Genomic DNA, 22,861 nt, shown 5'->3' with positions numbered 1-22,861 from the left:
TCCCTCTCTATTCTATCTCTATCATCCCTCTCTATTATATCGCTATCATCCCTCTCTATTCTATCTCTATCCATCCTTCCCTATTCTATCTCTCTATTCATCTCTCCCCATTCTATCTCTCTATCCATCCCATCTCTATCTCTATCCATCCCTCCCTATTCTATCTCTCTATCCATCCCATCTCTACCTCTATCCACCCCTACCCATTCCCTCTCTGAATGATGGTGTGACATGTTGTTCTTATCTCCTCTCTCTTTCTGTTTCCCCTCTCTTCTCACACTCTCTATTATTTATGTGTGTAGTGTGTATTGAGTGTGTGTACTAGTGTGTTTGTGTGTGTTGTCCTTGCTCCTCTCTCTATGTTATCTTCTGTGGTTAGTAAAGTACTCCTCACAGACAACAGAGTGGGAGGGAGGGAGGAAGATAATTAAGAAAATTCCCAAAGTTGAGAAAAGCTTTGACTATAATAGCCTTGCTATTGAGAGATGCCGCAGAAGGCACAACTGGCTCTCGAGAGCACACTGCCCACAAAATGAGGTGGAAACTGAGTTGCACTTCCTAACCTCCTGCCAAATGTATGACCATATTAGAGACACATGCAGTTGAAGTCAGAAGTTTACATACACCTTAGCCAAGTACATTTAAACTCAGTTTTTCACAATTCCTGACATTTAATCCTAGTAAGAATTCCATTTTTTAGGCCAGTTAGGATCACCACTTTATTTTAAGAATGTGAAATGTCAGAATAATAGAAGAGAGAATGATTTATTTCAGCTTTAATTCCCACATTTATTGGGAATAATGATTTATTTCAGCGTCTGGGTCAGAAGTTTACATACACTCAAATAGTATTTGGTAGCATTGCCTTTAAATTGTTTAACTTGGGTCAAACATTTCGGGAAGCCTTCCACAAGCTTCCCACAATAAGTTGGGTGAATTTTGGCCCATTCCTCCTGACAGAGTTGGTGTAACTGAGTCAGGTTTGTAGGCCTCCTTGCTCACACACGCTTTTTCAGTTCTGCCCACAAATGTTCTATAGGATTGAGGTCATGGCTTTGTGATGACCACATCAATACCTTGACTTTGTTGTCCTTAAGCCATTTTGCCACAACTTTGAAAATATGCTTGGGGTCATTGTCCATTTGGAAGACCCATTTGAGACCAAACTTTAACTTCCTGACTGATGTCTTCAGACGTCGCTTCAATATATCCCCATAATGTTCTTTCCTCATGCCATCTATTTTGTGAAGTGCACCAGTCCCTCCTGCAGAAAAGCACCCCCACAACATGACGCTGCCACCCCCCGTGCTTCACGGTTGGGATGGTGTTCTTCGACTTGCAAGCCTCCCCTTTTTCCTCCAAACATAACGATGGTCATTATGACCAAACAGTTCTATTTTTGTTTCATCAGACCAGATGACATTTCTCCAAAAAGTACGATCTTTGTCCACATGTGCAGTTGCAAACCGTAGTCTGTTATTTTTATGGTGGTTTTGGAGCAGTGTCTTCTTCCTTGCTGAGCGGCCTTTCAGGTTATGTCCATATAGGACTCGTTTTACTGTGGATATAGATACTTTTGTACCTGTTTCCTCCAGCATCTTCACAAGGTCCTTTGCTGTTGTTCTAGGTTTGATTTGCACTTTTTGCACCAACGTTCATCTCTAGGAGACAGAACGCGTCTCTTTCCTGAGCGGTATGACGGCTGCGTGGTCCCATGGTGGTTATACTTGCGTACTATTGTTTGTACAGATGAACATGGTACCTTGAGGCATTTGGAAATTGCTCCCAAGGATGAACCAGACTTGTGGAGTTCTTGGTTGACATCTTTTGATCTTCCCATGATGTCAAGCAAAGAGGCACTGAGTTTGAAGGTAGGCCTTGAAATACATCCACAGGTACACCTCAAATTGACTCAAATGGTGTCAAGTAGCCTATCAGAAACTTCTAAAGCCATGACATAATTTTCTGGAATTTTCCAAGCTGTTTAAAAGGCACAGTCAACTTAGTGTATGTACATTTCTGACCCACTGGAATTGTGATACAGTGAATTATAAGTGAAAGAATCTGTCTGTAAACAATTGTTGGAAAAATTACTTGTGTCATGCACAAAGTAGATGTCCTAGCAGACTCCTAAGAAATTTGTGGAGTGGTTGAAAAACAAGTTTTAATGACTCCAACCTAAGTGTATGTAAACTTCTGACTTCAACTGTATTTCCCTCAGATTACACAGACCCACAAAGAATTCTAAAACAAATCCAATTTTGATAAACTCCCATATTTAATAGGTGAATACCACAGTTACCATAACAGCAGCAAGATTTGCAACCTGTTGACAAAAGAAAATGGCAACCAGTGAACAAACACTATATGGTCTTCCTTATGGTGTGTGTAACTGTAATTTGACAGCCAGCCAAACCATTTAAAAAGAAACTGAATCATTGTCAGGATTCCAAAAACCTCCAGTGTTTTATTGATGAAAGTGAAAAAGCAATGCTTTCAAATGCTTTTACAAGGATGGCAAGAGATAACCAGCAGTGTAGAAACCGTTCTCAACAATGACTCTTAACTAAATGAATTCCTGGTTCCCTTTTCAGCGCCAAAGAAAAATCGCAAGTTAGATGCCGTTAAATAGAATGGCCACCGGGTGAACAATATCAATATGGATATACAGTGCATTCGGAAAGTATTCAGATCCCTTGGCTTTTTCCACATTTTGTTATGTTAAAGTCTTATTCTAAAATTGATTCAAAAGTTTTTTTCCCTCATCAATCTAAACACAATACCCCATAACGACAAAACAAAGCAAGGCTTTTAGAAATGCTTTTAAATGTATAAAAAAAAAACTGAAATATCACATTCACATAAGTTTTCAGACCCTTTACTCAGTACATTGTTGAAGCACCTTTGGCAGCAACTTTCAAGTCTTCTTTGGTATGACGCTATTCAAGACCTCTTGACTTTTTACACATTTTCTTATGTTGCTTACGTTATTCTAAAATTGATTTTTTTTTATTCCCTCATCAATCTACATACAATACCCCATAATGACAAAGCAAAAACAGCTTTTTATCAATTTTTGCAAATAAAAAACAACAACTGAAATATCACATTTACATAAGTATTCAGACCCTTTACTCAGTAATTTGTTGAAGCACCTTTGGCAGCGATTACAGCCTCGAGTCTTCTAGGGTATGACGCTACAAGCTTGACAAACCTGTATTTGGGGAGTTTCTCCCATTCTTCTCTGCAGGTCCTCTCAAGCGATGTCTCTCCAGAGATGTCCGATGGCTTCAAGTCTGGGCTCTGTCTGGGCCACTCAAGGACATTCAGAGACTTGTTCCGAAGCTACTTCTGCGTAGTCTTGGCTGTGTGTTTAGGGTCGTTGTTCTGTTGGAAGGTGAACCTTCGCCCCAGTCTGGGGTACTGAGCGCTCTGGAGCAGGTTTTCATCAAGAATCTCTCTGTATTTTGCTCTGTACATCTTTCCCTTGATCCTGACTAGTCTCCCAGTCCCTGCCGCTGAAAAACATCCTCACATCATGATGCTTCCACCATGCTTCACCGTAGGGATGGTGCCAGGTGTCCTTCAGACGTGACGCTTGGCATTCAGACCGAAGAGTTCGATCTTGGTTTCATCAGACCAAAGAATCTTGTTTCTCATGGTCTGAAAGTCCTTTAGGTGCCTTTTGGCAAACTCCAACCGGGCGGTCATGTGCCTTTTACTGAAGAGTGGCTTCCGTCTGGGCACACTATCATAAAGGCCTGATTGGTGGTGTGCTGCAGAGATGGTTGTTATTCTGGAAAGTTCTCCCATCTCCACAGAGGAACTCTAGAGCTCTATCGAGTGACCATCAGGTTCTTGGTCACCTCCCTGACCAAGGCCCTTCTCCCCTGATTGCTCAGTTTGAAAGAGCTGCCAACTCTAGGAAGAATCTTAGTGGTTCCAAAGTTCTTCCATTTAAGGTGGAGGCAAATGATGGAGGCAATTATGTTCTTGGGGACCTTCAATGCTGCAGACATTTGTTGGTACCCTTCCCCAGATCTATGCCTCGACAGAATCCTGTCTCGGAGCTCTACGGACAATTCCTTCAACCTCATGGCTTGGTTTTTGCTCTGACATGCACTGTCACCTGTGGGACCTTATATGTGTGTGCCTTTCCAAATCATGTCCAATCAATTCAATTTACCACAGGTGGACTCCAATCAATTTTTTGAAACATCTCAAGGATGATCAATGGAAACACGATGCACCGGAGCTCAATTTCGAGTCTGATAGCAAAGGGTCTGAATACTTATGTAAATAAGGCATTTCTGTTTAAAACATTTTATACATTTCAAAATGTCTAAAAACCTGTTTTTGCTTTGTCATTATGGGGTGTGTAGATTGATAAGGGACATTTAAAAAAAAAATCAATTTTAAAATAAGGCTGGTAACATAACAAAATGTGGAAAAAGTGAAAAGGTCTGAATACTGTCTGAATGCATTGCAAACCCTGAATGAGGCAGAGCAAATAGCATTGTAAATACAACTCATGTATGTTTATTTATTTTCCATTTTGTACTTAAACTCTTCAATATTTTTACAACACTGTACATCGCCACAATATAACATTCAATTATGCCTCTATTATTTTAAAGCAGTGTAATGTTTACTGTTTATGTATGGTTGTTTATTTCCCTATTATTCGTTATCTATTTCACTTGTTTTGGCAATGTATGTTTCCAGTGGCAATAAAGCCCTTTTGAATTGAATTGTGAGAGAGAACGAGAGAGACCCTCAGGATGAGACTTTAGCCTGATCTGTCGCAGCTCTCTCAGGACCTTAGTCCAGTTCCATCACTCTGAGATGAAACACCACACACATACGAGAGGCAAGCAGGAAGCACTGGGTACCGGGGGGTTTAGGGTTTCAGTGCCTTGCTGAAGAGACCAGCGGAAGTAGGTACTGATTACAGAAACCCTCCAGCCCTGAGATTCAAACCGCCAATAAATCCATTTGCTGGGCTAACTCTGGAACCTAAATCCAATAAAATCAAATAAAATGTTATTGGTCACATACACATGGTTAGCGGTATATTATTGCGAGTGTAGCGAAAAGCTTATGCTCCTAGATCCGACAGGGGAGCAGAATCTAACAGGTAATATTTAACAATTCCACAACAAAACCTAATACACCCAATCTAGTAAAGGAATGGGATGAGAATATATAAGTGTAAAATACAGCGGGGCAAAAAAGTATTTAGTCGGCCACCAATTGTGCAAGTTCTCCCACTTAAAAAGATGAGAGAGGCCTGTAATTTTCATCATAGGTACACGTCAACTATGACAGAAAAAATCCAGAAGATCACATTGTAGGAATTTTTATGAATTTATTTGCAAATTATGGTGGAAAATAAGTATTTGGTCAATAACAAAAGTTTATCTCAAAACGTTTTCTGTAAGTCTTCACAAGGTTTTCACACACTGTTGCTGGTATTTTGGCTCATTCCTCCATGCAGATCTCCTCTAGAGCAGTGATGTTTTGGGGCTGTTGCTGGACAACACGGACTTTCAACTCCCTCCAAAGATTTTCTATGGGGTTGAGATCTGGAGACTGTCTAGGCCACTCCAGGACCTTGAAATGCTTGTTACGAAGCCACTCCTTCGTTGCCCGGGCGGTATGTTTGGGATCATTGTCATGCTGAAAGACCCAGCCACATTTCATCTTCAATGCCCTTGCTGATGGAAGGAGGTTTTCCCTCAAAATCTCACGATACATGGCCCCATTCATTCTTTCCTTTACACGGATCAGTCGTCCTGGTCTCTTTGCAGAAAAACAGCCCCAAAGCATGATGTTTCCACCCCCATGCTTCACAGTAGGTATGGTGTTCTTTGGATGCAACTCAGCATTCTTTGTCCTCCAAACACGACAAGTTGAGTTTTTAACAAAAAGTTATATTTTGGTTTCATCTGACCATATGACATTCTCCCAATCTTCTTCTGGATCATACAAATGCTCTCTAGCAAACTTCAGGCGGGTCTGGACATGTACTGGCTTAAGCAGGGGGACACGTCTGGATCTGCAGGATTTGAGTCCCTGGCGGCGTAGGCTTTGTTACTTTGGTCCCAGCTCTCTGCAGGTCATTCACTAGGTCCCCCCGTGGGGTCAAAATGATCACAAGAACGGAACCACACGGGGGGACCTAGTGAATGACCTGCAGAGAGCTGGGACCAAAGTAACAAAGCCTACGCCGCCAGGGACTCAAATCCTGCAGATCCAGACGTGTGAGTCTGGATGTTGCGTGGAGCCCCAGATCAAGGGAGATTATCAGTGGTCTTGTATGTCTTCCATTTCCTAATAATTGCTCCTACAGTTGATTTCTTCAAACCAAGCTGCTTACCTATTGCAGATTCAGTCTTCCCAGCCTGGTGCAGGTCTACAACTTTGTTTCTGGTGTCCTTTGACATGTCTTTGGTCTTGGCCATAGTGGAGTTTGGAGTGTGACTGTTTGAGGTTGTGGACAGGTGTCTTTTATACTGATAACAAGTTCAAACAGGTGCCATTAATACAGGTAACGAGTGGCGGACAGAGGAGCCTCTTAAAGAAGAAGTTACAGGTCTGTGAGAGCCAGAAATCCTGCTTGTTTGTAGGTGACCAAATACTTATTTTCCACCATAATTTGCAAATAAATTCATTAAAAATCCTACAATGTGATTTTCTGGATTTTTTGTCTGTCATGGTTGAAGTGTACCTATGATGGAAATTACAGGCCTCTCTCATCTTTTTAAGTGGGAGAACTTGCACAATTGGTGGCTGACTAAATACTTTTTTGCCCCACTGTATATGGATGAGCAGTGACAGAGCTGCTAAGATGCAATAGAAAGTAAAGAATAGATAGTGAATGATACAATATATACAGTTGAAGTCAGAAGTTTACATACACTTAGGTTGGAGTCATTATAATTCGTTTTTTAACCACTCCACAAATTTCTTGTTAACAAACAATAGTTTTGGCAAGTCGCTTAGGACATCGACATCTAGGGAAATACAGTTGAAGTCAGAAGTTTACATACACTTAGGTTGGAGTCATTAAAACTTGTTTTTCAACCACTCCACAAATTTCTTAGGAGTCTGCTAGGACAGCTACTTTGTGCATGACACAAGTAATTTTTCCAACAATTGTTTACAGACAGATTATTTCACTTATAATTCACTGTTTCACAATTCCAGTGGGTCCAAAATTTACATACACTAAGTTGACTGTGCCTTTTAAACAGCTTGGAAAATTCCAGAAAATGAAGTCGTGGCTTTAGAAGCTTCTGATAGGCTATTTGACACCATTTGAGTCAATTGGAGGTGTACCTGTGGATGTATTTCAAGGCCTACCTTCAAACTCAGTGCATCTTTGCTTGACATCATAGGAAAATCAAAATAACTCAGCCAAGACCTCAGAAAGAAATTGTAGACCTCCACAAGTCTGGTTCATCTTTGGGAGCAATTTCCAAATGCCTGAATGTACCACGTTCATCTGTACAAACAATAGTACGCAAGTATAAACACCATACCGCTCAGGAAGGAGACGCGTTCTCCTAGAGATGAACGTACTTTGATGAGAAAAGTGCAAATCAATCCCAGAACAACAGCAAAGGACCTTGTGAAGATGCTGGATGAAACAGGTACAAAAGTATCTATATCCACAGTAAAACGAGTCCTATATGGACATAACCTGAAAGGCCGCTCAGAAAGGAAGAAGCCACTGCTCCAAAATCGCCATAAAAAAGACAGACTACGGTTTGCAAATGCACATGGGGACAAAGATCGTACTTTTTGGAGAAATATCCTATGGTCTAATGAAACCAAAATTGAACTGTTTGGTCATAATAACCATCGTTATGTTTGGAGGAAAAAGGGGGAGGTTTGCAAGTCGAAGAACACCATCCCAACCGTGAAGCACGGGGGTGGCAGCATCATGTTGTGGTGGTGCTTTGCTGCAGGAGAGACTGGTGCACTTCACAAAATAGATTATTATGAGGAAGGAAAATTATGGGGATATATTGAAGCAACATCTCAAGACCTTAGTCAGGAAGTTAAAGCTTGGTCGCAAATGGGTCTTCCAAATGGACAATTACCCAAAGCATACTTTCAAAGTTGTGGGAAAATGGCTTACGGTCAACAAAGTCAAGGTATTGGAGTGGCCATCACAAAGCCCTGACCTCAATCCTATAGAATATTTGTGGGCAGAACTGAAAAAGCATGTGCGAGCAAGGAGGCCTACAAACCTGACTCGGTTACACCAGCTCTGTCAGAAGGAATGGGCCAAAATTCACCCAACTTATTGTGGGAAGCTTGTGGAAGGCTACCTGAAATGTTTGACCCAAGTTAAACAATTTAAAGGCAATGCTACCAAATACTAATTGAGTGTATGTAAACTTCTGACCCACTGGGAATGTGATGAAATAAATAAAATCTTAAATAAATAATTCTCTCTACTATTCTGACATTTCACATTCTTAAAATAAAGTGGTGATCCTAACTGACCTAAGAAAGGGAAATTTTACTAGGATTAAGGTATATGTAAACTCCCGACTTCAACTGTCAATATAAGATCAGTAATGCGAGATATGTAAACATTGTTAAAGTGGCATTATTATAGTGATTAGTGTTCCATTTATTAAAGTGGCCAATGATATCAAGTCTGTAGGTTGGCAGCTGCCTCTCTGAGCTAGTGGTGCCTGTATAACAATCTGATGGCCTTGAGATTGAAAAACAGCTTCTATCTCTCTGTCCCAGCTTTGATGCACCTGTACTGACATCACCTTCTGGATGGAAGTGGGGTGAACAAGTAGTGGCTCGGGTGGTTATTGTCCTTGATTATATGTTTTGCCTTCCTGTGACATTGGGTGGTGTAGGTGTCCTGGAGGGCAGGTAGTTTGCCCCCGGTGATGTGCTGTGCAGACCGCACCACCCTCTGGAGAGCCCCGCGGTTGTGGGCAGTGCAGTTGCCATACCAGGTGGTGATACAGCCCAACAGGATGCTCTCAATTGTGCATCTGTAAAAGTTAGTAAGGGTTTTCAGGGATAAGCCACATTTTTTCAGCCTCCTGAGGTTGAAAAGGTGCTGTTGCGCCTTCATCACCACGCTGTCTGTGTGCGTGGACCATTTCAGTTTGTCGGTAACATGTACACAGAGGAACTTAAAACTTTCCACTTTCTCCACTGCTGTCCCATCGATGTGGAGAGGGGGGTGTTCCCTTTGCTGTTTCCTGAAGTTCACGATCATCTCTTTTGTTTTGCTCGCATTGAGTGAGAGGTTATTTTCCTGACACCACACTTCGAGGGCCCTCACCTTCTCCCTGTAGGCTGTCTCGTTGTTGTTGGTAATCAAGCCTACCACTGTACTGTCATCTTTAAACTTGATGATTGAGTTGGAGGCATACATGGCCACACAGTCATGGGTGAACAGGGAGTACAGGAGAGGGCTGAGAACGCACCCTTGTGGGGCCCCAGGGTTGAGGATCAGCGGAGTGGAGATGTTGTTTCCTACCTTCAACACCTGGGGGCGGCCCATCAGGAAATCCAGGACCCAGTTGCACAGGGTGGGGTCGAAACCCAGGGTCTCAAACTTAATGATGAGTTTTTAGGGTACTATGGTGTTGAATGCTGAGCTGTAGTCAATGAACAGCATTCTTACATAGGTATTCCTGTTTTTCAGATGGGTTAGGGCAGTGTGCAGTGTGATGGCGTCGTCTGTGGACCTATTGGGGCGGTAAGCAAATTGGAGGATGACAGGTAGGGTGGAGGTGATATGTTCCTTGACTAGTCTCTCAAAGCACTTCATGATGACAGAAGGGAGTGCTACGGGGCGATTAGTTCAGTTACCTTATCTTTCTTGGGAACAGGAACAATGGTGGCCATCTTGAAGCATGTGGGGACAGCAGACTGGGATGGGGATTGATTGAATATGTCCGTAAACACACCAGCCAGCTGGTCTGCGCATGCTCTGAGGACGCGGCTAGGGATGCCGTCTGGGCCGGCAGCCTTGCGAGGGTTAACACGTTTAAATGTTTTACTCAGGTTGGCCACGGAGAAGGAGAGCCCCCAGTCTTTGGTAGCGGGCCGTGTCGGTGTCACTGTATTGTCCTCAAAGCGTGCAAAGAAGTTGTTTAATTTGTCTGGGAGCAAGACGTCGATGTCCGCGATGGGGCTTGTATTATTTTTGTAATCCGTGATTGTCTGTAGACCCTGCCACATACGTCTCGTGTTTGAGCCGTTGAATTGTGACTTCACTTTGTCTTACAGAGGGAATAACTACACTGTATTCAGCCATTTTTTCAGTCGTCTTGTCATGATTAAATGCGTTGGTACAAGCTTTCAGTTTTGTACGAATGCTGCCATCTATCCACGGTTTCTGGTTAGGGAAGGTTTTAACATTGGGTACATCTCCTATACACTTCCTCATAAACTCGCTCACCGAGTCAGAGTATAGGTCAATGTTTTTGTCTGAGGCTACCTGGAACATATCCCAGTCCACGGTACCGAAGCAGTCTTGAAGCGTGGAATCTGATTGGTCAGACAAGCGTTGGATAGACCTAAGCATAAGCGCTTCCTGTTTCAGTTTCTGCCTATAGGAGGGGAGCAACAAGATGGAGTCATGGTCAGATTTGCCAAAAGGAGGTCCGGGAAGGGCCTTGTATGCATCGTGGAAGTTAGAGTAGCGGTGGTCGAGTGTGTTACTTGCCCGTGTACTGCAATCGATATGCTGATAGAATTTAAGTAGACTTGTTCTCAGATTAGCTTTGTTAAAATCCCCAGCTACAATAAATGCAGCCTCAGGATATATGGTTTCCAGTTTGCATAAAGTCCAGTGAAGTTCCTTGATGGCCGCCTTGGTCACCGCTTGCGGGGGGATATACACGGCTGTGGCGATAACCGAGGAGAGTTCTCTTGGAAGATAATACGGTCGGTATTTGATTGTGAGGAATTCTAGGTCAGGTGAACAAAAGGACTTGAGTTCTTGTATGTTGTTATAATTACAACATGAGTTGTTAATCATGAAACATACACCCCCGCCCTTCTTCTCACCAGAGAGATGTTTGTTCCTGTTGGTGCGATGCACTGAAAATCCCATTGGCTGTACTGACTCAGACAGCATGTCCCCAGCTAGCCATGTCTCCATGAAACAGAGTATGTTACAATCCTGGAAATCTCTTTGGAAAGCAACTCTTGCACTAATTTCGTCGACTTTGTTAACTAGGGACTGGACATTAGCGAGAAATATACTCTGAAGCGGTGGGTGGTGTGCGCGCATCCGAAGCCTCACTAGAAGACCACTCCGGCACACTCTCCTCTGACGTTGTTGTTTTGGGTTGGCCTCTGGAGTCAGTTCAAATGCCCTGGGAGGTGCAGACAAAGGATCCGCATTGGGAAAGTCGTATTCCTGGTCGTAGTGCTGGTTGTGCTAGTAAGTTAATGTCTCTCTGATATCAAATAGTTCTTCCCGGCTGTATGCAATAACACTTAAGGTTTTCTGGGCTAACAACGTAAGAAATAATACATTAAAAAAATGAAATACTGCAGTTTCCTAAGGACTTGAAGCGAAGCTGCCATCTCTATCGCGCCATCAACCTCTAAACTACTGTACCTGATGCCCAGAGCAGTATTTCATTCATCTTTTTTTGGCCATTATGACTGGCTGATAGTTACAGACCAATAGACCATATAGGCATGCACACATGGCTCACACAAGCTCACAGACACACACACACAAGTAAGTACACTCATGCACACACATTCTTGTGACAACCCCCCCTCCCTTCAGAGAGTCATCCCAGCATGTGAGCGACATGAAAGCCAAGAGAGGTAGATAGAGAGTGAGAGGAAGGGGGATGAAAGAGGTATAGGGAGAGGTAGAGAGAGGTAGGAGGTAGATTTGTATAGGTAGCTCCGGGGTTAGCTTGCCTGCTGAGTGGTTTATATTAGTATCATGCTCCATCACAGCCTTTCCTGTCACAGCTGAATTCATCTCTGTGTGTGTGTGTGTGTGTGTGTGTGTGTGTGTGTGTGTGTGTGTGTGTGTGTGTGTGTGTGTGTGTGTGTGTGTGTGTGTGTGTGTGTGTGTGTGTGTGTGTGGTGTGTGTGTGTGTGTGTGTGTGTGTGTGATGTAATTAAATGTCCGCTGCGGCTGTGACCTGCTGTGCCTCTAACACATCTAATGAAATAATCCTCCATTACATCTGTCACACTAACAGAGAGAGAGAGAGAGAGAGAGAGAGAGAGAGAGAGAGAGAGAGAGAGAGAGAGTGAGAGAGAGAGAGAGAGAGAGAGAGAGAGAGAGAGAGAGAGAGAGAGAGAGAGAGTGAGAGAGAGAGTGAGAGAGAGAGAGAGAGAGAGAGAGAGAGAGAGAGAGAGAGAGAGAGAGAGAGAGAGAGAGAGAGAGAGAGAGAGAGGGGGATGGGGGAGAGAAAGGTAGGGAGATAGAGAGAGAGAGATGAGTGGGGAAGAGAGAGAGAATGATTGCAGACATGAAAGGAACAACCCAATGCAACACAATCCAACAAAGATGTCTAATATGAGCAGGAAAAATGACCTTGACTGGGCTTTACAGTGTCTCCGCGGGCTGACAGTGTTGTTAAAACCCAGTCAGTCACACTACTGTAGCTGTTCCTAGAGTGAAGCTACTCTCTTATCATCTTATGGATGATCCCCAGTGCTATAGCACGTTTACTGGGGACTGGATAACAACCACATCCAACACTAAAGTGGTGTTTCTTGGGATTGTGTGTAGAAACTCATTTATGGTTGATTTTATCATCAAGCTAACTGTACTCTGATTTTCCTGAAGACTCAATGTTGAATGATTATATTACCATGCTGACCAAGGCCATGCAGGGTCATTGTTCTGTGTGTGTTCATACATATTAATATCTGTAGAGGGCTAAGATCTGCCACTAGGGGGCTGTGGTTACTGTGAAAGGTGTCCTCTCCTCTTCCACTTTCTCTCCTCCCCACCTCTCTTCCTCTCTCCCTCACAGCTCTTCATCACCTCTTTGACCCGGATGACAGGGGCAAGCTCTTGGGATCTGAGGTGTGTGCGTGTGTGTGTGTGTGTGTGTGTGTGTGTGTGTGTGTAGCCTGCAGCCATCCACTCTGACAGAAAACAAGGAACAAATTAGAGTGGTAAAACCTCAGGGACAGAACCGTCCACATTACCCCCCCCCCCCTCCCAACTCCCGAAAAATACACCATCGCCACCACTATGACAAGGTCACCTTGTGAAGCAAAAACTTTCTCAGGCCAGAAGGGGAGTTCAGTCTGAGAATAGAGAGGGAGACCGAACCTGCTGTTTCAATTGTCTATCTATCTGACTGACCCTGTCAATATTGAGTCTCTTTCTCTCGTTCTCAAACTATCCAGCTACACAGGTACCAAATGAGCTTTTATACTGTTCTAAACAGAAACAAACAAAAACATGGTATTTATGAAGACAGGACATCTGTTAAAACAAATGTCTGTTTCATCCTCCCATCTTTCCTGAAATATAGAAACACTTGAAGTTACTCCTCCCTCTCATCTTGTCTGTCAGTAGGGGAGGTCTTCATGAATCTACTCCCTTCATCTCATCTTGTCTGTCAGTAGGGGAGGTCTTCATGAATCTACTCCTCCCTCTCATCTTATCTGTCAGTAGGGGAGGTCTTCATGAATCTACTCCCTTCATCTCATCTTATCTGTCAGTAGGGGAGGTCTTCATGAATCTACTCCTCCCTCTCATCTTATCTGTCAGTAGGGGAGGTCTTCATGAATCTACTCCCTTCATCTCATCTTGTCTGTCAGTAGGGGAGGTCTTCATGAATCTACTCCCTTCATCTCATCTTATCTGTCAGTAGGGGAGGTCTTCATGAATCTACTCCTCCCTCTCATCTTATCTGTCAGTAGGGGAGGTCTTCATGAATCTACTCCCTTCATCTCATCTTGTCTGTCAGTAGGGGAGGTCTTAATGAATCTACTCCTCCCTCTCATCTTATCTGTCAGTAGGGGAGGTCTTCATGATCTACTCCCTTCATCTCATCTTATCTGTCAGTAGGGGAGGTCTTCATGAATCTCCCCCCTTCGTCTCATCTTATCTGTCAGTATGGGAGGTTTTCATGAATCTACTCCGCCCTCTCATCTTATCTGTCAGTTAGTTGGAGGTCTTCGTGAATCTACTCCTCCCTCTCATCTTATCTGTCAGTAGGGGAGGTCTTCATGAATCTACTCCCTTCATTTCATCTTGTCTGTCAGTAGGGGAGGTCTTCATGAATCTACTCCTCCCTCTCATCTTATCTGTCAGTAGGGGAGGTCTTCATGAATCTACTCCTCCCTCTCATCTTATCTGTCAGTAGGGGAGGTCTTCATGAATCTACTCCTCCCTCTCATCTTATCTGTCAGTAGGGGAGGTCTTCATGAATCTACTCCCTTCATCTAATCTTGTCTGTCGGTAGGGGAGGTCTCCATGAATCTACTCCTCCCTCTCATCCTATCTGTCAGTAGGGGAGGTCTTCATGAATCTACTCCTCCCTCTCATCTTATCTGTCAGTAGGGGAGGTCTTCCTGAATCTACTCCCTTCATCTCATATTATCTGTCAGTAGGGGAGGTCTTCATGAATCTACTCCCTTCATCTCATCTTATCTGTCAGTAGGGGAGGTCTTCATGAATCTACTCCCTTCATCTCATCTTGTCTGTCAGTAGGGGAGGTCTTCATAATTCCACTCCCTTCATCTCATCTTATCTGTCAGTAGGGGAGGTCTTCATGAATCTACTCCCTTCATCTCATCTTGTCTGTCAGTAGGGGAGGTCTTCATGAATCTACTCCTCCTGAATCTACTCCTCCCTCTCATATTTTCTGTCAGTAGGGGAGGTCTTCATGAATCTACTCCCTCTCATCTTGTCTGTCAGTAGGGGAGGTCTTCATGATCAACTCCCTTCATCTCATCTTGTCTGTCAGTAGGGGAGGTCTTCATGAATCTACTCCTCCCTCTCATCTTATCTGTCAGTAGGGGAGGTCTTCATGAATCTACTCCCTTCATCTCATCTTGTCTGTCAGTAGGGGAGGTCTTCATGAATCTATTCCCTTCATTTCATCTTGTCTGTCAGTAGGGGAGGTCTTCATGAATCTACTCCCTTCATCTCATCTTATCTGTCAGTAGGGGAGGTCTTCATGAATCTACTCCTCCCTCTCATCTTGTCTGTCAGTAGGGGAGGTCTTCATGAATCTACTCCCTTCATCTCATCTTGTCTGTCAGTATGGGAGGTCTTCATGAATCTACTCCCTTCATCTCATCTTGTCTGTCAGTAGGGGAGGTCTTCATGAATCTACTCCCTTCATCTCATCTTGTCTGTCAATAGGGGAGGTCTTAATGAATCTACTCCCTTCATTCTCCCAGCAGGGTCGTGAGATGGAGGGACGGAGAGAAAGCAGGAGAGATGGAGAAAAAACACATGAAAGAGAAACGGAGAGACGGTGAGCTTGTCCCTGCAATGTAGCCATCTGTGTCTGTCTGCGAGAGAGTGTGTGTGTCTGCGAGAGAGTGTGTGTGCGAGAGAGTATGAGTGTGACATATGGGATGTTTCCATGTGCAAATTACTTGCGGAGAAACTGTTGCTATGGAGACTAGTAACTGGTGCGGTCGAACAACCACATGAAAAGTCTGGAGGAGACCGTGGCACGCACGCACGCACGCACACACACGCACACACACACACACACACACACACACACACACACACACACACACACACACACATACACACACAAATACTTTAGTTCATTGGTCTTTTCATTGGTCAACCTAGTCTTTTGTTGCGCAGCAGAGACGGATTTAAGAATCGGTTGGTCACATAGACAACACACTAACACCGGAATACACCCACATCACAAAAAACATTTTAATTAAATGTATGGCACTTTTCTCCTGCTTGCTCTCTCTCGCTCTGTCTTTCTCTTCTCTCTCTCCTCTTAGGCACAGAGGTCATTTAGAGGTCTAAACATTAGTTACATCAATTCAGTATCACTCCTCAGATGAGAGCTTGGAGAAGCAGACAGAGAGAAGCATTTCATTGATATGAGGAAGCAGCCTACTCGGCCGTCCCACTGTCACTGTTTTATTATCACCTGGAGTGTGTGTGTGTGTGTGTGTGTGTGTGTGTGTGTGTGTGTGTGTGTGTGTGTGTGTGTGTGTGTGTGTGTGTGTGTGTGTACGTGTGTGTGTGTGTGTACGTGTACGTGTGCATGTGCGTGTGTGTGTGTGTGTGTGTGTGTGTGTGTGTGTGTGTACGTGTGTACGTGTGTACGTGTGTGTACGTGTGTACGTGTGTGTGTGTGTGTGTACGTGTACGTGTACGTGTGTACGTGTGTACGTGCGTTCCTTGGTGTGTGCATTCACCGTAACAGTTGTATCACTCTATGTAGCAGGGACAGCATGCATTGTAAAAGCATGCTAACTCCCAGCCCAGAGGGTGAAGAAGGGGATGGAGGGGGAGAGAGAGCTGATGATACAGGTGGAGGATAGAGGAGAGGTGTGCAGGTTAAAGGAGCTATATGTCATATTTTTTCTTTGTTATTTCAGAAAAATGTCCTGATATCTGCAGTAATAGCGGAATGATAGTTTCACAATGTTTTTTTGTTTCAACAACAACAACTAAAACGTTTTGGGCCCACACAAAATTGCATAAAGATTGTTCAGCCTTCTGGCTCTTGTTGTCAAAGCTTCACTCAGAGGCATGGTAATCATCGCACAAGCAGAAATTGCCCTGCCATTACCTGGTTGCTAAAATTCTATAACATTTGCCTAATTTCAGTTTATGTTACCAAACAAGCAATTCATAGTGTAAAGAATCATTGTACAATCTACAGTGCATTTGGGAAAGACCTCTTGACTTTTTACACATTTTCTTATGTTGCTTACGTCATTCTAAAATTGATTAAATAGTTTTTTCCCTCATCAATCTACATACAATAGATAATGATAATGACAAAGCAAAAACAGCTTTTTATCAATTTTTGCAAATAAAAAACAACAACTGAAACATCAAATATTCAGACCCTTTACTCAGGACTTTGTTGAAGCAACTTTGGCAGCGATTACAGCCTCAAGTCTTCTTGGATATGACGCTACAAGCTTGACAAACCTGTATTTGGGGAGTTTTACCATTCTTCTCTGCAGATCCTCTCAAGCGATGTCTCTCCAGAGATGTTCGATGGCTTCAAGTCTGGGCTCTGTCTGGGCCACTCAAGGACATTCAGAGACTTGTTCCGAAGCTACTTCTGCGTAGTCTTGGCTGTGTGTTTAGGGTCGTTGTCCTGCTGGAAGGTGAACCTTCACCCCAGTCTGGGGTACTGAGCGCTCTGGAGCAGGTTTTCATCAAGAATCTCTCTGTATTTTGCTCTGTACATCTTTCCCTTGATCCTGACTAGTCTCCCAGTCCCTGCCGCTGAAAAACATCCTCACAGCATGATGCTGCCACCATGCTTCACCGTAGGGATGGTGCCAGGTTTCCTCCAGACGTGACGCTTGGCATTCAGACAGAAGAGTTCAATCTTGGTTTCATCAGACCAAAGAATCTTGTTTCTCATGGTCTGAAAGTCCTTTAGGTGCCTTTTGGCAAACTCCAACCGGGCGGTCATGTGCCTTTTACTGAAGAGTGGCTTCCGTCTGGCCACACTACCATAAAGGCCTGATTGGTGGTGTGCTGCAGAGCTGGTAGTTCTTCTGGAAGGTTCTCCCATCTCCATAAAGGAACTCTGGAGCTCTGTCAGAGTGACCATCGAGTTCTTGGTTACCTCCCTTACCAGGGCCCTTCTCCCCCGATTGTTCAGTTTGGCCGGAGTCCAGCTCTAGGAAGAATCTTGGTGATTCTTCCTAGTTCTTCCTAAACGTCTTCCATTTACGAATGATTGAGGCCACTGTGTTCTTGGTAACTTCAATGCTGTTTTGGTACCCTTTCCCAGATCTATGCTTGAACACAACCTGTCTCGGAGCTCTACGGACAATTCCTTCGACCTCATGGCTTGGTTTCTGCTCTGACATGCACTGTCAACTGTGGGACCTTATATTGACAGGTGTGTGCCTTTCCAAATCATGTCCAATCAATTGAATTTACCACAGGTGGACTCAAATCAAGTTGTAGAAACATCTCAAGGATGATCAATGAAAACAGGATGCACCTGAGCCCAATTTCGAATCTCATAGCAAAGGTTCTGAATACTTTTATGTAAATAAGGTTTTCGTTTTTTTCTAAAAACCTTTTCCATTATGGGGTATTGTGTGTAGATTGACTAGGGAACATTTTAGGATAAGACTGTAATGGAAAAAAATGGAAAAACTCAAGGGGTCTGAATACCAGCCGAATGTACTGTAAATCGATGTGAAATATCTTTCACTAACAAAACGTATTTTCAGCTGTTTGAAGCTGGTGGACCAAACTGAAAGTACAAGTCTCAAGCGAGAGTAGCTTCCACTAGGTTCCACAGCCACAAAGTCTCTACTGTGCTGTGAAGAAATGGGAGGCAGGAGAGGAGGGAGAGTTGTTTATATTCAGCCTAAGTACTGTTGCAATTCACCTAGCTTCCACATGGTTGAGACATTTTATACGTAGCACCTATAAGTGTGTATAATGGGTTTCTGGGTAAGTCTTCTATGTGGAGCAGCAGACTGGGTCTGAAACCTCAAAATTCATGGAGCTTTCAAAGCAGGGCATGCCTATGGGAGAACACACGCACAAAGACAATTGGGAAACCCAACAGGTTTCCACATCCTCCTGGGGCGAGTACTGATCCACTAACAGGCTTTCTACAGGGTCCACAGCAGACTGATCGACTCTGGGTGGAATACAGTTTGAACAAATATAATTGCATTTGTATTTCATCACCCTCACGTGTGTGTGTGTGTGTGTGTGTGTGTGTGTGTGTGTGTGTGTGTGTGTGTGTGTGTGTGTGTGTGTGTGCGTAAAGTTTCAAGCCATTGTGTCAGAAACAGAGTGCCCGCTGTTTAGTGAATCATTGTGTGACTGTTGGGCAGGGTCTGGAGGTTAGGGAACATGGGTACGGACCTCTCCGGGTGTTCAGGCCAGTGCCACCTGGCTGGCTCTGAGAGAGATGGACACACATACTTGTACCGACACACCTGTTAGCTACAGCTTAACACCTGCCTTTGCACCTGAAGCTAAACAATCAAATGACAGCACTGTAACACTTAACAGTATGAAGGCATTATAAAGGCATTATGAACGCATTACGAAGCCTTTATTACCTTTCCTCCTGGAGTCTCTCCTGACACTGGGCCTGACAGCTGGCTGTAGTTCCGCCTCTGTTGACATCCTCAGGTTCCGCCCCGCCGGCCCACAGGCTGGTTTGATCCGGTTCTGCTCCGGTCTGTTTCCGAGGGTCCACTTCAAAACGTCAGCGCCGTGTGTCTGTGTGTTTGTGGGGGCGCCGTGTGTGTGTGTGGGGGCGCCGTGTGTGTGTGTGGGCACACAGGCTCATGGGAGAGGGAAGGGCTCTAGCCCTGACACGACATCCCACACACACTTACAGAGAGCTGGGGACAGAGAGAGAGAGAATGGGGATGAGAGGGAGAGAGGGAAAGGAAGGGAGAGAGAAATGGTTGGTACATTTATTCAACCTTTTTCCACACATTGATACTATCCTGTCTCAAGGAGACTTTGGAGGAGACAGGGAGATTAGGCATCCCTTCTTCCTCCCTCCCCTCTCCTTCCTTCCTCTACAGTCCTCATTCCAACTAATGCCCCACATGCTCCTTGTGCCGTCCAGTGCCCGTCTGTCTTCTGTGAGTTGATAGTTGCCCATAATGGCGAAGCCCCATTGTCTACGTGATGCTCGTCCCTCAATCGATCTGCCTTGAAGGCTGTGTGACTCATCTAAAAAAATACATAGATTCTGCGCATCCACCTGATACCAGTTCCTAATTCTGAAAATGACTCGGCTCTCGGTGGCTATGTCGCACTGGCTACTACGGTAAACCATGCTCAAGCTAGCAGCCTAGTGCAAGCTTGTTTGAATGAAGCTTGTTTGAATGACACGGTAGCTAGTTTGGCATTTTGTTGATGAAGTTATAAGGCACCAACGTTATGGGACTGTTCTCAGAAATCAGCATGTATCTGACGGCTGGCACTCTGCCTCGCTACTTTGTAACATTTGGCCAACGCGATAACGATAACGTCGCAGAGAACAGTCAACTGTGCTGTAGAACTCGTCGCACTAATCATGGCAGAAGAGATATCATGAAAACTAATTTGTGCATTAGCTAAAACTTCACTGCACTACCTAGCTAGGTAGAGGGGGTATTCAGCAGTGAGTGTGTGAACTGGCGTCGTTAGCTTACATGCCTTTCGTTTCATTATGGATTGATTTGAGACTAGTTTAGCCAGCAAGCAGACGCTAGTGGCACAGTTTGTTTTTGCACATTTCAAATTTCAAACTGATTCTACCACCACAAAACACCTTAGCTAGATGTAGAATTAGGTTTTTGAAGACTTGCTAATAAAACATGTTCAATATCAACTACAGGTTTTGAGTTTCCCTCTTTTGGGGATGAAAGGGGGTTCAGTGGATGATGTGACCTTGGTAACCCTCTGCATTCCAACCAACAGAACTCACACACACACTCACACTCACACTGACAATACTCTTTATCAGAGTAAAACATGCTGGAGTTGTACTGTACTGAATGAGTCACTCCAATTTCTGCTATTATGGTCACTCTGCAGCAAAATGGAGGGAGAGAGAGAGAGAGAGAGAGAGAGAGAGAGAGAAGGACACTAATGCAACCTCAGCTCCAAACCAGCCCCCATCCCTCGTTTTCAATCTGCCTTTTCTGTCTACTAACTCTCTCTTTCAGGGCGTGAAAGTAGCCTCAGCTAGATATCCTTTATTTCTAGTGGATTATTCTTCATTTGTACCAGACTGTTCAGCTGTTTATCTGTCTTATAATGTTGCCATATGTTTGTAAGTGTTGCACCACCCCTCTGTGAGTGCTGCACCACCCCAATGTGTGTATGAGTGTGTGTGTGTGTGTGTGTGTGTGTGTGTGTGTGTGTGTGTGTGTGTGTGTGTGTGTGTGTGTGTGTGTGTGTGTGTGTGTGTGTGTGTGTGTGTGTGTGTGTGTGTGTGTGTGTGTGTGCGAGTCATGCCTGCGTGCTTGCGTACGTGCATATGTGCTTGTCATCTGGTGGATTTCTCTGGGGAAAGTCAGAGATATTTCTAATCTAGGCTAAGATACCTTGAGGGAGAAAGACAGATTTCAAAGAGAGAGGAGGAAGACATTCAGCATGTTGTCCTATAACAGTGGCTCAACGTTAACATATCACACAATTAAGAAACATAACAACAACAACCTGGAATACTGCGATGTTTCTCAACAACCCTGGGATGTTGTAGACCAATCCCTTAGATGGTTAGCTCATTTGGACAGTTCTGTTTTAAATGTAAACCATGAAGTAGGAAGATCCATACAGGTCCCTGGTATAGAAAGGTTGAGAAACACTGTTCTGTTCGACTGTAGGAATCAGCTGTCCGATCCTGGTCTGGTCTGAGCTGAGAGATGGACATGAACATGGCTTAGTGCCTCTGAAGAACGAGAAGAGAGGACGGCCGGAGGAGAGGAAGAGGAAACAAGCGGTAAATTGGATGCCCGTAAGTGGGCCACAGCCAACAGTCGTGTGTGTGTGTGTGTCTGCCTATGTGTGTGTGTGTGTGTGTCCATAAACCGGGCGCTGCCAAGAGGAGCTTAATGCCCAGAAATCATCTGCTTCTACACAGACACACTGGCAGAGAGGGAGGGAGTACAGCAAGGCCAATCCCTGCACTGTCACTTGTCTGTTAGATAAATGTAAACGTCTATCTCCCTCCCTCTCTTTCTCTACTTCCCTCTTTCTCTCTACCTCTCCCTCTCTCTACCTCCCTCTCTTTCTCTACTTCCCTCTCTCTCTCTACCTCTCTCTCTCTCTCTACCTCCCTCTCTTTCTCTACTTCCCTCTCTCTCTCTACCTCTCCCTCTCTCTACCTCCCTCTCTTTCTCTACTTCCCTCTCTCTCTCTACCTCTCTCTCTCTCTCTCTCTCTCTCTACCTCCCTCTCTTTCTCTACTTCCCTCTCTCTCTCTTCCTCTGTTTCTCTCTCTCTCTCATTGTGTTCTGTCCATCACGCTTAGGGTGAGATTAGCAGCTACACTCATTCAGCCACTCAGCTCTCTTTGAATAATAAACTTCCTATCTCTCATTCTTCTCCTCTCTCCTCTCCTACCCATGCTAGATTATTGAGACATAATTTATAGATTGCCAGGTAAGGGTGCTCTCGAGCGGCTAGATGGTTAAATCAAATCAAATTTTATTGGTAACATACACATGTTTAGCAAATGTTAATGCGAGTGTAGTGAAATGCTTGTGCTTCTAGTTCCGACCGTGCAGTAAAATCTAACAAGTAATCTAACAATTTCACAACAACTACCTTAAACACACAAGTGTAAAGGAATGAATAAGAATATGTACCTATAAATATATGGATGAGAGATGGCCGAACGGTATAGGCAAGATGCAGTAGATGGTATAGAGTACAGTATATACATATAAGATGAGTAATGTAGGGTATGTAAACATTATATAAAGTGGCATAGTTTAAAGTGACTAGTGATACATTTATTACATCCAATTTTAAATTATTAAGTGGCTAGAGATTTGTCGTCAGTATGTTGCCAGCAGCCACTCAATGTTACTGGTGGCTGTTTAACATTCTGATGGCCTTGAGATAGAAGCTGTTTTTCAGTCTCTCGGTCCCTGCTTTGATGCACCTGTACTGACCTCGCCTTCTGGATGATAGCGGGGTGAACAGGCA

At 44.1% G+C, this 22,861-nt stretch overlaps 1 protein-coding gene across 3 annotated transcripts in view; it reads right to left on the bottom strand.

Annotated features, from left to right (window-relative positions):
* LOC139406671 (disabled homolog 1-like) overlaps positions 1-22,861 on the bottom strand; it is an 88,931-nt gene that overhangs the window by 37,047 nt on the left and 29,023 nt on the right. For all 3 annotated transcript variants that reach the window (XM_071149540.1, XM_071149538.1, XM_071149539.1), the window contains exon 2: positions 19,264-19,551. In XM_071149540.1, the coding sequence (XP_071005641.1) occupies positions 19,264-19,330 (67 nt within the window). In that variant the 5' untranslated portion in view covers positions 19,331-19,551. The remainder of the gene's footprint in view (positions 1-19,263; positions 19,552-22,861) is intronic.

This window comes from Oncorhynchus clarkii, chromosome 4 (assembly GCF_045791955.1).
Source record: "Oncorhynchus clarkii lewisi isolate Uvic-CL-2024 chromosome 4, UVic_Ocla_1.0, whole genome shotgun sequence".
NCBI classification, from domain to species: domain Eukaryota; kingdom Metazoa; phylum Chordata; class Actinopteri; order Salmoniformes; family Salmonidae; genus Oncorhynchus; species Oncorhynchus clarkii.
Note: the sequence above shows the minus strand (reverse complement) of the source record. Positions and strands in the feature narration are given on the sequence as shown.